Consider the following 15515-nt stretch of genomic DNA (forward strand, 5'->3'; position numbering starts at 1 on the left):
GAGTCCAGGGACCACACTTTGAAAACCACTGGTATGGGGCATGTATGGAGATAGAAAGATGAACTAAAGAATCTGGGTGAGAGATGACATAGTGGTGGCTTGTACTAGTTTTAGTGGTGGTGGTGATAGAAGTAGACAAATTCAAAAGATATATGAAAGAGGTGTCAAGGATGTTGCCTAGATGCTTTGGCATAAGCATCTGGGTGGAAGGTGGTGCTGTTTACTGAGCTAGGGAACACAGAGGTGGTAGTGATACGGGACAGGGGCAGAGGGGAAATCAGAGTTCAATTTAGGTACTAGTGAATTTGGGAACGTATCAGTATTCAAGTAGAGATGTTTGTGAGGCAATTAGCTGCATGGTTCTGGAGCTCAGAAGACAGATCTGGACTGCAGAAAAATCTTTTGGAGTTATTGGTGTAGAGATAGTCCGTTGAAGCCGTAGGATCAGTTAGAACTCCTGAGAGGAGACGATATGGAGTGAGAAAAGAAGTAAGCCTAGATATGAACTCTGAGGTACTCCTACATTTAAAGATCAGGTAAAGGAGTAGAGGTCAGCCAGGAAACCAAAACAGGACTGCCAGAAAGTGTTGAGAACTGTAAAAGTGCCAAAATTTCACTCTCCTTGTAAGTTAAACTGACAGTTTCATAGATGCTGGCAGAAGACACAAAACTCTTGGATCAGAGACAATGGACAGTTTATTACCCATAGCAAAGCAGTGTGCTTGGTACCAACATTTGTTGAAGAGGGCCAGGTAATACCTGCACACAGAGATTGTGTTACAGAAAAGGAAGTCTGACTTAGGGAACCCAAATCTTTTATAATGGACAGTAAGCATGCCTGCCCTTTGCTCCAGAAAGAGACACTATCTTTATCTTCCAAGGCTAGTCACTATATTAACATCTTTTTCAAGATAGTCTGGAACAAAGGCAGTCATTGCTTCTGCTTGCACGTAAGGCAGAAATGTGAGATTGGAGACATGGAGAATGGTATTGTGAAAGCCAGTAGAAAGAGTGTTTCAGGAAGGAGGAAATTGTTAGCTCCATTTAATACTGTTGAGAGAATATTGAAACTCTAGTTAGAGCTGTTTCATTGATATTTTAAGAAATCAGATTGGGCTGGGCTGAAGAGTGAATGGAAGTGTAGAAGTATAAAATGAAATGTGTAGAAAAGTGGACATTGGGAATATAGGTGACTCTTTCAAAAAACTTGGTTGAGAGTTTGAAGAAAATAGTACTTGGAAGCTGTGTGTGTGTGTGTGTGTGTGTGTGTGTGTGTGTGTGTGTGTGTGAAACTGGGGCTAGAGACTTCAAATGCTGATGGGAAGAATCCAGTTGAGGGATAGATTACAGAAAAAGGAGAGAGAATTGATGACTCATGGGTCCTAAAATGTATCACTGGGAATTGGATGCGGAGCTCCTATAAAAGTTGGCATTTAGTAGGAGGAGGTCCACAGGTGCCTTCTTAACTGGGAAAAGGATAAATCGAGAGGTATCTAGGCTTGTGTGTAAAGTAGGAGGAAGTGAAGATAGGAACTATTAGTTTTTATTTATCTAGGAGGTAGGAAGTGGGGCTAGATCCTGTAGGAGGCAGATAGAGATTTGATTTTAAGGAGAGTAGTTGAAGGTATGAATGAATTATTGTGGAGTGTGGGAAAACAAGCAGATCAGAGAAACAAAGTAGAATTTCTGAGTGAATGGTGAGGACCCAACTGAGGTTGTAATCGTGTATTTATATTGGTACCAGTTTCTCTGGTTGATGTTTTAAGGATTTGTTTTTTTCCTTCCTCCCCCTTTACACATCACCACCAATAAAACCACAGTGAACTACTTCGCAACCACTAGAATGGGTATTATATAAAAAACAGACAATAACATGTTGGGAAGGATATGGAGAAATGAAGTCACTTCATACACTGCTGGTGGGAATGTAAAGTGGTGTGGCCACTTTGGAAAATAGTTTGACAGTTTCTTAAAACTTTAAACATAAATTTAACATATGACCCGGCAATTCCATTCTTAGGAATCTACCCAAGAGAAATAGAAACGTTCTCCACGCCAAGATTGGCAAATGAATCATCTCAGCAGCATTATTCATAATAGCTGAAAATTGGAAACAACCTAGATGTCCTTCACTGGGTGAATGGATAGACAAAATTTGGTATAGCCATACAATGGAATACTCTTAAGCATTAAAAAGAAATTAACTATAGATACATGCTACAACATGGACAGACCTCAAAAGCATGCTCAGTGAAATAAGCCAGCCACAGGAGACCTTATTGGATGATTCCATTTGTATGAAATATCCAGAAAAGACAAAGCTATAGAGACAGAGTAGATCAGTAGTTTCCAGGTGTGGGCAAGGAGAGGACAGGGATTAACAGCAAATAGGCATGAGGAATCTAATTAAGTGATGAAATATTCTAAAACTGATTTATGGTGCTGATTGTACAACTTGGTATATTTGCTAAAAAAAATCATTGAATTGTATCCTTGGAAAGGGTGAATTATGTGTAAAATATGCCTCAATGAAGTTCTTTTTAAAAAGAAAGAACAGTTCTTCATAAGTGGGAAGGTGATGTGGGGTTCACCAACTGAAAGGACAAAACAGGTTGGTGTTTTGGTGTTTTGATGGACAGATAGGATAAAACAACAAAGGGGAAAAAGTGTACAGTTTGGGGAAACGAGGTTTGACCACATAGAACCTAAACTGCTTATGTGAGGGGAGGTACAGACAAGCAGGTGCTGATGGATAAGGGAGAAAGTAAGTCCTCATGGTGTTGAAGAACAGGTGTGAGAATGGGGATCAGAGAGGTTTGGAGAAGGAACTTTTACGATGGTATAATTGGAGCATGAGATAGTATGTGGTGGGGGGCCATAGGGAGAATAGGGAAGAAGAAAGAGATTAAGGGCCTTGGTGAACTGTGCCTGATCCAGAGTGGGGATATGGAATTAATATTGCTAAAAACAAACTAGAGCACCTGTGTCCATTTTTCCACACCTGCTAGCTTATTCTCTACTGTTAGGGCTCTGGAGTATCTACCTATAGATTTACTTTAAGGATTAAATGAGATAATTTAGGTAAGACACATTGATATTTTCTCCTTAGTAGATCCTAAGTAAATAACTGTAGATGTTACTGTTTAAAAAGTTGAGGAAGAGAATTGTATTAGTTTTCCCTCACTACGTAATACATTAAACCAAAAGCTTTGTGGTTAAAGCATTAGTAAACATTTATTATCTCACAGTTTCTGTGGGTCAGGAATTCGAAAATGGCTTAGTTGAATAGTTCTGGCTCAGGATCTCTCATGAGGTTACAACAGGGGTTAGTTGGGGCTGCAGTCATCCGAAGGCCTGACTGGAGCTAGAGGATCTGCTTCTAATGCGGCCCATTCACACATGGCTGGCAAGTCAGTGCTTGCTGTTGGCACAGAGGCCTCAGTTTTGCTCCACATGAGCCTCTCATCAGTGCTGCTTGATTGTCCTTGTAACGGGCTGCCAGCTTCTCCCAGAGTGAGCAGTCTGAGAGAGGAAGGCTAATGCTAGAATACTTTTATAACCTAGCCTTAGAAGTCACATACTGTCATGGACCTAGAGATTATCATACTAAGTGAAGTAAGACAGAGAAAGACAAATACAGTATGTTATCACTTATATGTGGAATCTAAAAGAATGAGACAAATGAACTTTTTTACAAAACAAATAGACTCACAAACATAGAAAACAAACTTATGGTTACCATTGGGGAAAGGGCAGGGGAGAGGGATAAATTAGGAGTTTGGGATTAGCAGATATGTACTACTATATATAAAATAGATAAACAACAAGCACCTACTGTGTAGCACAGGGAGCTAGATTCAATATCTTGTAATAAACCATAATGAGAAATACATCTATATATCTATATCTGAGGCACTTTGCTGTATACCGGAAACTCACACAACAGTGTAAATCAGCTATACTTCAATGAAAGAAAGAGAGAGAGAGAGGAAGAAAGTCCCCCACTGTCATCTCTGCCATACTCTTGGTCATACAAACAACTGATCTTCAGTGTAGGTTATGTGAGAGCATGAATGCCAGGAGGTGAAGATTACTGGTATCATCTTGGAGGCTGGCTACCGCAGAGAGAAATAAGAAATAAATTGTTTTTGTTTGGGGGAGAGGGTGTTTATTTGCATCTTCCCTTGCTGTAGGCCTCTAGTAGTTATTATGAAATTAGACAAATCTGCAAGTTAGTGCTCCTTAGTGACAAAATGTCCAGTTAACATTTGTGATTCTTTTTTTCTTAGCACACTCTTATCTGATATTGCTTTTTAATTTAATATTAATTTTCAAATGATAGAGTTAAAAAACAGTAAGACCACTGAAATTATAACCAAAAGAGTAACCCTGACCCAAATTTCTACTCTGCAGAGAATAGTTATTTTTAATTCTTTTGGCTATTTGTTTTGGTAATGTCCTCCATATTATTAAATAGCCTTGCTTATACAGCTGTTTCTTGATTTTTCAATTTTAGACTTTACTTTTTACTATGGAAAATGAGAATTTGGTGCTTTTCTTCTCCCCTACATATATCCCATGTACCTCTTCCTAGTATAGTTATAATTTTTGGTTAAATCAATGTTCAGTGCTTATATTATGACTGTAAATATTCTCAGCCAATCCATGTAGTAAATGATGATTGCATCTCGTTTCTCTTGCAAGTTTGTATTTTTTTTCTGGAATTAATGACTGTCTTTTTTTGTTTGCTTAGTTTTCTATGTCTTTATCAATACTTCATCTCCAAACTCTCCAAAAGAACTAAACTCTTTCTGGTATAATCAGGTAATCTATCAGTTAATTTTTTTCCCTTCTCTTAGCAGCATACCATCTCGACTCCATCTTCTATTGCACTGTGGCTTACACGGTGTTGCCCTAGAAGAGTCTCTGCGCTTTCCTGTGTCAGAGACTATTTCCTAGATTTCATGATTTTTTATTTTGCACTTACTTCCTTGTTTTATAGAACATATCCCAGTAGCTTCCTAAGAAAGGGTGCCTGAGAAGTAAATTTTTGAGACGTTGCCTGATTAATTGATAGTTTACCTGTTTACAGATTTCTAGGTTGGAAATTATTTTCTCTTGGAATTTTGAAGGCATTGTTACATTGCCTTCTAGTTTCTTACACTCCTCTTAAGAAATTGCAGGCTATCCTGATTCCTAGTCTTTGTTTCTGATTGCCTTTCCCCTATGTAGACATTTAGTTTCAGCTTTCTCTCTTCTGCTCAGTCCATTACCAGTCAACCAAGGACTATTTTCCAAAATTTTGTTAGTTTTGCTTCTCTCTGTTTCTTTTTGTTCTTGTGAGTTTATAATTTTTTTATTTCTTTACTGTTATCTTAGTGGGTTGCAGGAGAGAGTGGAGATAATTACTGGTGTTTATTTTACCATATTTTACTAGAAATCTGACAAAATGCTTTTTATGAAGATATTTAAAACAAAAAATATTCCTGAGATTGTTTTTCCAGAATAATTAACCAAAGTTAATTTTGTGTTTGCTTCTGGGATAATATTTTACTTCTCATCATTTCCAAATGTTCTGTTAAAAATGTCCCCCCTGTCATTCCTCTTGGTTTTAGGGGCTTCATTATGTTTCTCATTGAGGTAAGAATGGAAACTAATATTTGTTAAGTACCTACTGTTTGTCATAATATGTTTGTTTGAGGGTTTTACATGTACCAGATAGATGCTGAGGTAAGATATTCTTCACATATGTTAGGTAGCTGGCATTCCCATTTTAAATGAGAAAATGCATCAACTTGAGTTGCTTTCCAAAGGTCATACCTATTGTAAATTGCAAATACTGGCTTTGAATCTAGTAGTTCTGATTATGTAGTCCTTTATCCTCTTTACTTACAACTTCATTAACCTTTTTTTTTGTTTTTTTAAGTATTTATTTATTTATTTATGGCTGTGTCGGGTCTTCGTTTCTGTGCGAGGGCTTTCTCTAGTTGCGGCAAGCGGGGGCCACTCTTCATCGCGGTGCGCGGGCCTCTCACTGTCGCGGCCTCTCTTGTTGCGGAGCACAGGCTCCAGACGCGCAGGCTCAGTAATTGTGGCTCACGGGCTCAGCTGCTCCGCGGCACATGGGATCTTCCCAGACCAGGGCTCGAGCCCGTGTCCCCTGCATTGGCAGGCAGACTCTCAACCACTGCGCCACCAGGGAAGCCCACAACTTCATTAATCTTCAATGTGTGTGTGTGAAAATTTTCAAGCATAAAAGTAGGGAGAGAATAGTATAATAACCCACCATGTATTTGTCAGCTAGTTATCAACATTTTGTCAATCTTTTGTTTCAAATATTCCACCATTTTTAAAATCTGTAATGTACTCCAGTATACATCTCTGATGTACGAAAGGACTTCTTATAACTAACAAAATTAACAGTAATTCCTTATATGATCTAAAACCCAGTCCAAGTTCAGATTTCTCTGGTTGTCTCAAAAATACATTTATTCAGTTGGTTTGTTCACACGGTATCCAAATAGGATCCACATGTAGCATTTGGTCTTTTTGTCTCTTAAATCTCTTTTAATCTATAATATTCATCCTCTCTCCTTTTTCCATGCCATTTTTATGTTGAAGAAATCAGGTTCTTTGTTCTGTAGAATGTACTACATTCTGGATTTGATTGCTTCTTCATGGTTTTATTTTATTGTTGTACTATCCCCCATATTTCTTGTTAACTAGAAGTTAGAGCTGGATGTTTGATTAGATTCAGGTTTATTTATGTATGTATTTATTTTTGCGAAGAACATCTCCTAGCTTATATTTCCTATTTCATCAGGAGGCAAATAATATCTATAATGTCCTACTTTTGGTGATGCTGAGTTGGGTATAGTTGTTCTCAGCTTGATCCATCCATCCATTATAAGTTCCCCATTCATATTATCACCTCAGGGTTTTAGCATCCACTTATGATCATTGTACAGATTCATTATTTCATTAGGTGCTGCACATTGGTGATTTTTCTAATTATATCACTGCCCTTCTACATTTATTAGCTGTAATTCTGCTATTACGAGGAACTTTCTCCTTACTGTTTTGTCAGTTGAAATCAGGAAAGACAAGATTAATGATTGATTTTCCCCCCTTTATTTGTCAGTTTTCAGAGTAACGAGTTTCTGTAGCAAAAGAGTCATTATGAACTAAGGGCTATTTATATATATGATATATTTTAGTGTATTACAGTCATTATTCATTTTGTTGCTCAGATTGATCCATTAGTGTCCCCATTAGTCTTTGATAACTTCTTTGGTTTCTGACACAGGATGTTCCAGGCTCATTTTGTGCATATCCTTCCCCAAATACGGAACTAACCATTTCTCCAAGGAACTCTATTTTTTTTAAAAATGGGAAATAGTATTTAGAAACAGCAACCTGAGTTGCTAGTGGTTCAGTACTATTAGATTGTCATCATTTTAGGCATTTTCACTGATCAGAGATAGGAAATACGTACATATTTTTTAGAAAGAGAAAAATCATGAGTTTGTACTGATGATACCTATTGAAATGTAAGGTTTTTTTTAAACTTAGCTACTCTGATTTTATACTTGTACGTCATTACTCTTAAATCTTGGTTCCCAACCATAGTAACAAAAGTACTTTTTGCTTTCTTCTCATTGTATATATGACAATTTCAAAACTACAATATCAGTGCTAATGACTGAACATAATTTGTTTTCTTTGTGGATCTTTTTGCCCTTAGTATATATCCTGCTAGGGAGATACAACCAAAATACTGTATGGCATATATACTAAGTTTTTTATTTTATCCTTTCATTGTTCTTTCTTGGGGGGGAGTATATATTATTATATATTTAATATATAGTATTTTAAATTATATATTTAATGTATTTAAAATTATAGTTTTTAATTTTATATTTAATATATAATAATACGTATTTTTTTTTACTCCCTTTCTTACTGTAAAGGTATATACTATAAACATTGTTTTGCATTGCTTTTTCTCTTAATGGTACAGTCTGGCGATCACTTGTTTTTTATTTTATTTATTTATTTATTTTTTTGGCTGCATTGGGTCTTCGTTGCTGGGCGCGGGCTTTCTCTAGTTGCAGCGAGCAGGGGCTACTCTTGGTTGCAGTGCGCGGGCTTCTCTTGTTGCCGAGCACGGGCTCTAGATGCGCGGGCCTCAGCAGTTGTGGCACATGGGCTTAGTTGCTCCGCGGCATGTGGGATCTTCCCGGACCAGGGCTCGAACCCATGTTCCCTGTGTTGGCAGGCAGGTTCCTAACCACTGCGCCACCAGGGAAGCCCTGGAGATCACTTCTTATCAGCATGCAGAGATCATCATTCCTTTAAACAGCTGCATAATAATCTATTTTGTGGGTTACCATGACTTAGCTAATTTCATACTGATTTAGTCTTCCATTTAAGTCCTAAGGAAATACTTCTTCGTGGCAAAATCCAGTGTGAGAATTTAATAGGATCAAAAAATTTTTAAATATTGAAATCTGTTTCTCTCCTTAAACTGGTAATCAAGAGTTAATGACAATTTTCATGAAATGAATTTTATTCACCTAAGCACCCTGGTTTATTTTTAAACCTTAACTATTTTTGATGGAAATCCTTTAAATTTATTACAAACTTTTACACAATTTAAACATTTTTTGCCATAATTGGGATGTTTTCATTATTGTATTTAATTCTAATTATCTGTGCTTTTCAGTTTTCCTGTTTTCCCGTGTTCTCCCTGAATGTTAAGTACTTGTCAGTCTCATATGCCCAAGTCAGTACAGCTGTTGTGTGAGGTTTTTTTAAAATTAATTAGTTAATTAATTTTTCATTCTATTAAAGTTTAGGTGAAGGTTTTATCTCTGCTTTTTCAGGGCCTCAGCTTACATACAGGAAAGTCAAATTTATAGAAAGCCTGGTATTAACAAGAATGGTGTTTCACTCCCTGTTTACTAGACTAAAAATTTTTTTTATATTAAAATATAGTTAATTTACAATATTTTGTTTCAGGTGTATACAAAGTGATTCAGTTATATATATTTTTTTCAGATTATATTCCATTATAGGTTATTACAAGATATTGAATATAATTCCCTGTGCTATACAGCAAATCCTTGCTGCTTATTGACTAGACTAAAATTTTTTTAATTGAGAAAACAAAGCATCTGTGTCTTTATCATTTTGCTATTGTAATTTTTACAATATGTAGTTATGATTATTCCCTTATTAATAGTAATATTTTCTCTTGAATCAGATGTTCTGCCTTACTCAATACGGGTCCTGTTGGAAGCTGCTGTGCGAAATTGTGATGGCTTTTTAATGAAAAGGGAAGATGTTATGAACATTTTAGACTGGAAAACCAAACAAAGCAATGTTGAAGTGCCCTTTTTCCCTGCCCGTGTTCTTCTTCAAGATTTTACGTGAGTGATAGGTTTATTTTTCATGATGAATTTTCAGAGTGTTCGCTTTTTAAAATTCAGACTCCCTGATGGCTTTCTTGTTTTTTAATTGTGAATATTAGTTTATAAATTTAAGAAGTTGCTTTTTCTAAACTGAAGCCATTTGTTAAAAATGAGGCACTTTTTTTTTTATCTAACTGCCTACTTGTCATCTCCACGTAGCCAATAGGCTTCTCAGTCTTAACATATCCAAAACTTCATTGCTCAGCCCCCCTCATGTATTCCTTTCCAAGTTTTTTCTGTCATTTTGAATGGCGCTATAGTCTCCTGTTTGTTTAGAGCAAAAATCTAGGAGTTAACCCTGGTTCCTCTCCTTCGTACATAATCCAGTCTATCGGCAGGTTCTGTCACCTCTACCTTTGAAATATACATATCCTGAATCCAAAAACTTCTTACCATCTCCACCACAGTCATCTTGATTGTAGCCCCATTCTCACTTACCTGGAATGTAACTATAGTACTCTGTTAGCTGGTATCCCTGCTTCCATACGTGGAATGTACAGTCTTGTCTTTTCACAGTAGGTGAAGTGACTTGGTGAAAAGATGTTAATCAAGGTCATATCATTCCCCTGTTCTCCAATTGGCTTCCATTACACTTAGAATAAAGTCTTTACCATAGCTTGAAAGATTCTGCCTAATCTGTGTGTCCAGGGATTACTTATTGGAAGAATTAACCTTTAGCTGAGTTTTGAAGGAGGTGTAGGAGTTAGCTAGACAAATAAGAACATCCCCTTCACCCACCCACCTAAATCTGGTTTGTAAGCTACTGCTCTATGTACCCTGTATATGCTGCTACTGTAGTACTTATGATACTATTCTATAATTGCTACTTTATCTTCCCTACAAATTCCTTGAGAACAGTTACTCTCCCTTATTTGGCCTTATACCATTGGTATCTAGCACATTGAAGGCATTTGGTAAATGCTTCTTATATAGTTGGCTGGAGATATATATGTAGATATAGATATATAGAAATAGATCCATCTATATATATCCATATATTTAGTGGCTAACTTTGGAGACAAGAAGGCACTGGGAGTGAAGGGGCTGGAGCTGGGAAAAAGGGAGGGGTATCTTAAAATTTAAGGCAAGAGAAAGAATTCCATAGGCATTTCCCTTGAAGTTCTCTTATGCCTCTAAAAATCATCTGTTGTATTTTTGGCACATCTACCTTTGAGCCCTCAAATTCTCAGATAATATTTAATATTAATTCTCATTAAACCAGGATACATCTAACTTTGGATAACCTGTACATTATCAAACATGAATGCAAATTAAAAAGGGATACTTTTTAAATTTAAAAATGCATATTGATCATTTGAGCATATGTAAAAGAAGAATTAGAAGTTGATCATTCTTTATTTTTTAGTGGAATACCGGCAATGGTGGATTTTGCTGCTATGAGGGAGGCAGTGAAAACTCTTGGAGGTGACCCTAAGAAAGTCCATCCTGCCTGTCCGACAGATCTCACGGTTGATCATTCTTTACAAATTGACTTCAACAAATGGTACTTTAATACACATATTTATAAAGACAGCCACGTACTGTATAAAGGCAGCCAGTCCACTGGGAGTGTGTGGTATAGAAGAAAGGGAATAGAGATAATTTGTGCCAGAGTAAAGTTTGCTACAGTTAGTATTGACTAATATACAAAAAGAAAAACTGGTGAAAACTTTTATGTATTGGTGAATTTTCTTTTTAACTCAGTCTAAATTTAAAGTGATTTTCATGTTTGTATATTTCTGCTGCCATTTTTTATAGATATGTGTGAGCCTAGAACCTGCTTTTTGGAGTGAATATCTGAATTAAGGCTTCATTTCCTTTTTGTTTTTTAACTTCCAGAGAGAATTTAAAGATGTGAGCCTTTAATGTCTAAATTGGTGATTGAAAACACTGAGCTTATTACTACAGCTGTATTTTCCTTCCACTGAAATAAATTTCTTATATTTAAAAGGTCCTTTTGACCAAAGTCAAACTAGAGAAGACATGATTCTGTTTTCATGTACCAGCTTTCTTTTTACATTCCCTGGAGTAATGGAATAAGGCTACAATTTATTAAAACCTGTGAGAGCCTTTGCCCTCTAGATTAAACGATGGCTCTGAACTTCTTTTAAGTTGTTAGATGGGAAAAAAAATCGATTTTGCTACTTGCCAAAAGTTACTATATGAAAATGATTTTAGTGGCACTTACAATTTTTTTTTTAATCTCCATAAATTTAAATAAATCAACTTTTTTTTTTTTTTTGGTAATCTGAGATTTGCTTTTGAAACCTGAAATAAATGATATATTAACCTTTGAATAACATTCAGTTGTTACTTCCAGATAGCATTGCTGTTGTGTGCTTTTTGAAGAGCTAAATTTCTGTAACTTTTAAATGGTTTTATTTTGTTTCCTTTTTTGGAACGATAGTGCAATACAGAATGCTCCAAATCCTGGCGGTGGTGACCTACAGAAAGCAGGAAAGCTTTCTCCACTTAGAGTGCAGCCTAAGAAGCTTCCCTGCAGAGGCCAGACTACCTGCCGAGGATCGTGTGATTCTGGAGAACCAGGCCGAAACTCAGGAAGATTTTCTTCGCAGATCGAAAATACACCCATTCTATGTCCTTTTCATTTGCAACCAGTGCCTGAGTATGAGATGTTTTTAAAAATATTTATTAGTACCAGATTATTTTTCAGTTAAGGGAATCACGTTTATTCTCCTTCCCCTCCTGATTCCTATTACATTGCCTTCATATTTAACTGTGCTTCCTATTGTACTGAAAGAAGCAAAGTTAATTAAAATGGTAGTCTCTAAATACCATGATTTATTTCTGTTCCTTCGAAGAAAACTTTTCTTAAGAATTTTCTATAAATATATTTACTTTTTGTAACTAATGTAGACAGAAAATTATCTTGAACTGTAAATTTTTTATTTTAGTGAATTTATACCATTCACATGCTCATTATTCATTCAGATTTCTTTTATGAAATCTCTATTTATATTTTTAGCTTTATTTTCCTATTAGGAGATTTCTTATTCTTTCTTATTGCACTGAGACCTCTATGTTAAGAATATTATCATTATCATATGTTATAAACTTAATAAGCCCTTTTAGATAAGCAGTTTCCTATATGGTACCGTGGAAAGTAGTAAACCTGCCTGGAAAAGAATCCCGTTCTTAAGAGTTGGTTAAATTTCCTAATAGGTAATTTTTCAAAATAAAAAAAAGAGTTCTATAATTTGAATTTTTATATGCTATAAAGTTTCCAAAGTCGTAGTCTTATTTTAAGAGTTATGTTGTTTATCCCATTGTTTACTAGATTGTCAAGTTTTTTAAAGATGAGTTAAAAATGACTTACACTTTTTCAAATTGAAAAAAATTTAACACATTTAAGATTTAGGCTAGCTAAGAATAATATCAACACATGTTTCATCGTAAGTACCAAATAATATATTAGTTCATTTGTCCCTAAATTGGATCTTTCAGATTCTGGGTAGTTCTAAATTTTGTGCTCAATGTAGCTGTAAAGCCTCAGGTTATAAGTGAACTCAGGTGCTCTTGCTTTCTAAGAATTCAATATAATCTGTGGGTCCTTTGCCATCAAATCATGACAGTTTTACATTTATGTAAGTACTCCTTATTCCCTACCTGGCTGTCCTGATTGTTAGGGACATGTTGAATTTTGAGATTAATTTCTCTTCTTATTTAGAAATTAATTTCCTGAAAAGGAAGATTTATTGATTCAAAAAATCACTGATTTTCTTGGGTATCTTTTTATAACTGGTATGAAGTGCTAAGATGGTAAGTTTTTATTTCTAAAAATCCAATCTGGTGTAACATTTCCCCTCAATTTTGACTCTAAATTACAAAGTATTAAGATCAGATATGTTATAGTCCCTGGTTGTATGAAAATAGTAACTCTTTCATGTGCTTTAATGCATCAGTGAAGTATTAATTATAGACTCAAACAAGAAATTGAGGGATAGAGAGTTGAGAGCATACATTTGGCACTTGAAATCACTGCCTGATTTGAAGTCAGGTTATGAGCTAATAAATGTTTGTGTGGTACTTTGTAGCTATATATACTATGAAAAGGTAAGATAATTGGAGTGGCTCTAGAAAGCTATGTTCCCTGAGGTCCTAAGAAAAATCTCATTAAGATGTGCTATGGCTTCAGATGATCACTCAGCAATGAATTATTAATCTTTGTTTTTTTTTAAAAAGTTGACAACTGTAATTATCTGGACCCTGGAGGACATGTATAATTTAAGTTATATTGATATTCTAGTCAACACTTAAATCACCAGCTGGCAAGTGAAATAAACAACTTAAAGCTGTTAGAAATAATTTTTTTTAAAATATCCATTAGATAAAAATAGCTTCCTAAAAATGGCACTTTGTTTAGTGCTTGGCAGTGAATTGTTTTTATCTCTTAGTTTACATAATTCATGTAAAATATATTTATAATCCATATAAAGTAAAATACTACTTTATATAAAATAGAACCTTCCATTTTGGGTGAGATGAATATAAAATTTTTACCAAAAGCTCTTTTTAAACTATAAAGTGACGTTGAGTTGTTTGTCATTGCTACATTGTGATAATCAACAAGCATCTCCTAGTTTAACTGGTACAAGAGTTAAGTGGGTGGAGATGTACATGCTTATTTTTCATTAAGCTACAACCCTTCTTTTTCCTTGCAGTGGAAAATCCAACAAAGGTTACCATGCTACTTTTAATATTTTAGCCAAATCTCACAGTGATACATGTTAAGTACAGTTTGGGACACTGGTGTGGACCATGGCTTAAATAATAAGTCCTTGCAGTAGCTTTCTAGTGTTACTTAAAGCAGAGCTTCCTTGTTGAAAAGAAAATAACTGATTCTGAGAAGTCTAGTAAACTGCTATTCCCAGAATTTTTTAAATATGTAGACTTAGAAACAAGGCAAGTCTTTTCTGTAATACATATATTTAATGCCAGTTCTTCTTCTTTTTAGACCTGAAACAGTATTAAAAAATCAAGAAGTAGAATTTGGCAGAAATCGAGAGAGGCTTCAATTTTTCAAGGTATAAATGATTTGGGGGAAATTTTTTAATAGGACTTTATATGAAATATTGAAAGGTTTGATTTTTATATCTTTAGAAGTTTTTAAACACTAGCAGTAGAACCCTTTTTTACTTTTTTTCCTTCAAATAAAATCTTAATCAGAAACCCTAGTGTATAACAAAATATTAAAAACAGTGGCTCTAATTCAAGTGAGCTTGGAGAGTCTTCTACTTGGGCCTACCCCTTTTCCCATCCCTGAGAATCCTTGGAATGTAGTTGAAAGCTACTGTTTATCTGGACTATTAGAACATTTTTCTTTGACTTAATTTTGTTTTAATAATTTGCAAAATGAATATATTTAGGTTTAGTGTCTGTGTATTTGTTTTTATATACTGTAAACTTTGACCATGATGAACATTGGTAAAATATTTTTAGTGTCAGTATTTATTTACATGTTGATTATGAGGCAAATTCAGATATATGCTAACAGTTGGATTTCTTAAATTTAAATAAAATATAGTGGAGTTCAAGAGTTTTTAAGAATGTGGCTGTAATCCCTCCTGGAACTGGAATGGCTCATCAAGTAAACTTAGAGTATTTGTCGAGAGTGGTTTTTGAAGAAAAGGACCTCCTCTTTCCGGACAGTGTCGTTGGCACAGATTCTCATATAACCATGGTGAATGGTTTGGGGATTCTGGGGTGGGGTAAGTAAATGACTAAATATATTTAATTCTTTTGGGGAGAGGATGTCAGGAAATTTATAAAAGAACATAAATAGCAGGGTCTTTATAGCCTCTTTGAGGCTGTTTTTTCACCTATAACAGCAGCAACAAAAGTAAATCTTAATTCAAGTGTTTGTGGACAGTGTGGTATAAGAGAGAATTTATGAAAAGAAATGTGAACCGTGCCCAGCACAGCACTACCATTTGTGGAGTGGTTAGTGATGATGATGATGTCTATGAAGGTGATGTGCTTACTCCCTTATTTAAAGTCCTTCAGTGGCTTCTCCTAGCATTC

At 35.3% G+C, this 15515-nt stretch overlaps 1 protein-coding gene across 2 annotated transcripts in view; it reads left to right on the forward strand.

The window, feature by feature from the left end:
* IREB2 (iron responsive element binding protein 2) overlaps positions 1–15515 on the forward strand; it is a 56476-nt gene that overhangs the window by 16508 nt on the left and 24453 nt on the right. The window contains exons 3-7 of one of the 2 annotated variants that reach the window (XM_061180020.1): positions 9266–9431; positions 10840–10977; positions 11881–12099; positions 14449–14518; positions 15019–15202. In XM_061180020.1, coding sequence (XP_061036003.1) covers positions 9266–9431; positions 10840–10977; positions 11881–12099; positions 14449–14518; positions 15019–15202 — 777 coding nt within the window. Of the gene's footprint in view, positions 1–9265; positions 9432–10839; positions 10978–11880; positions 12100–14448; positions 14519–15018; positions 15203–15515 lie in introns of those variants that run through there. The other variant, XM_061180021.1, reaches the window with a different exon arrangement.

Source organism: Eubalaena glacialis, chromosome 2 (genome assembly GCF_028564815.1).
Source record: "Eubalaena glacialis isolate mEubGla1 chromosome 2, mEubGla1.1.hap2.+ XY, whole genome shotgun sequence".
Lineage (NCBI taxonomy): Eukaryota > Metazoa > Chordata > Mammalia > Artiodactyla > Balaenidae > Eubalaena > Eubalaena glacialis.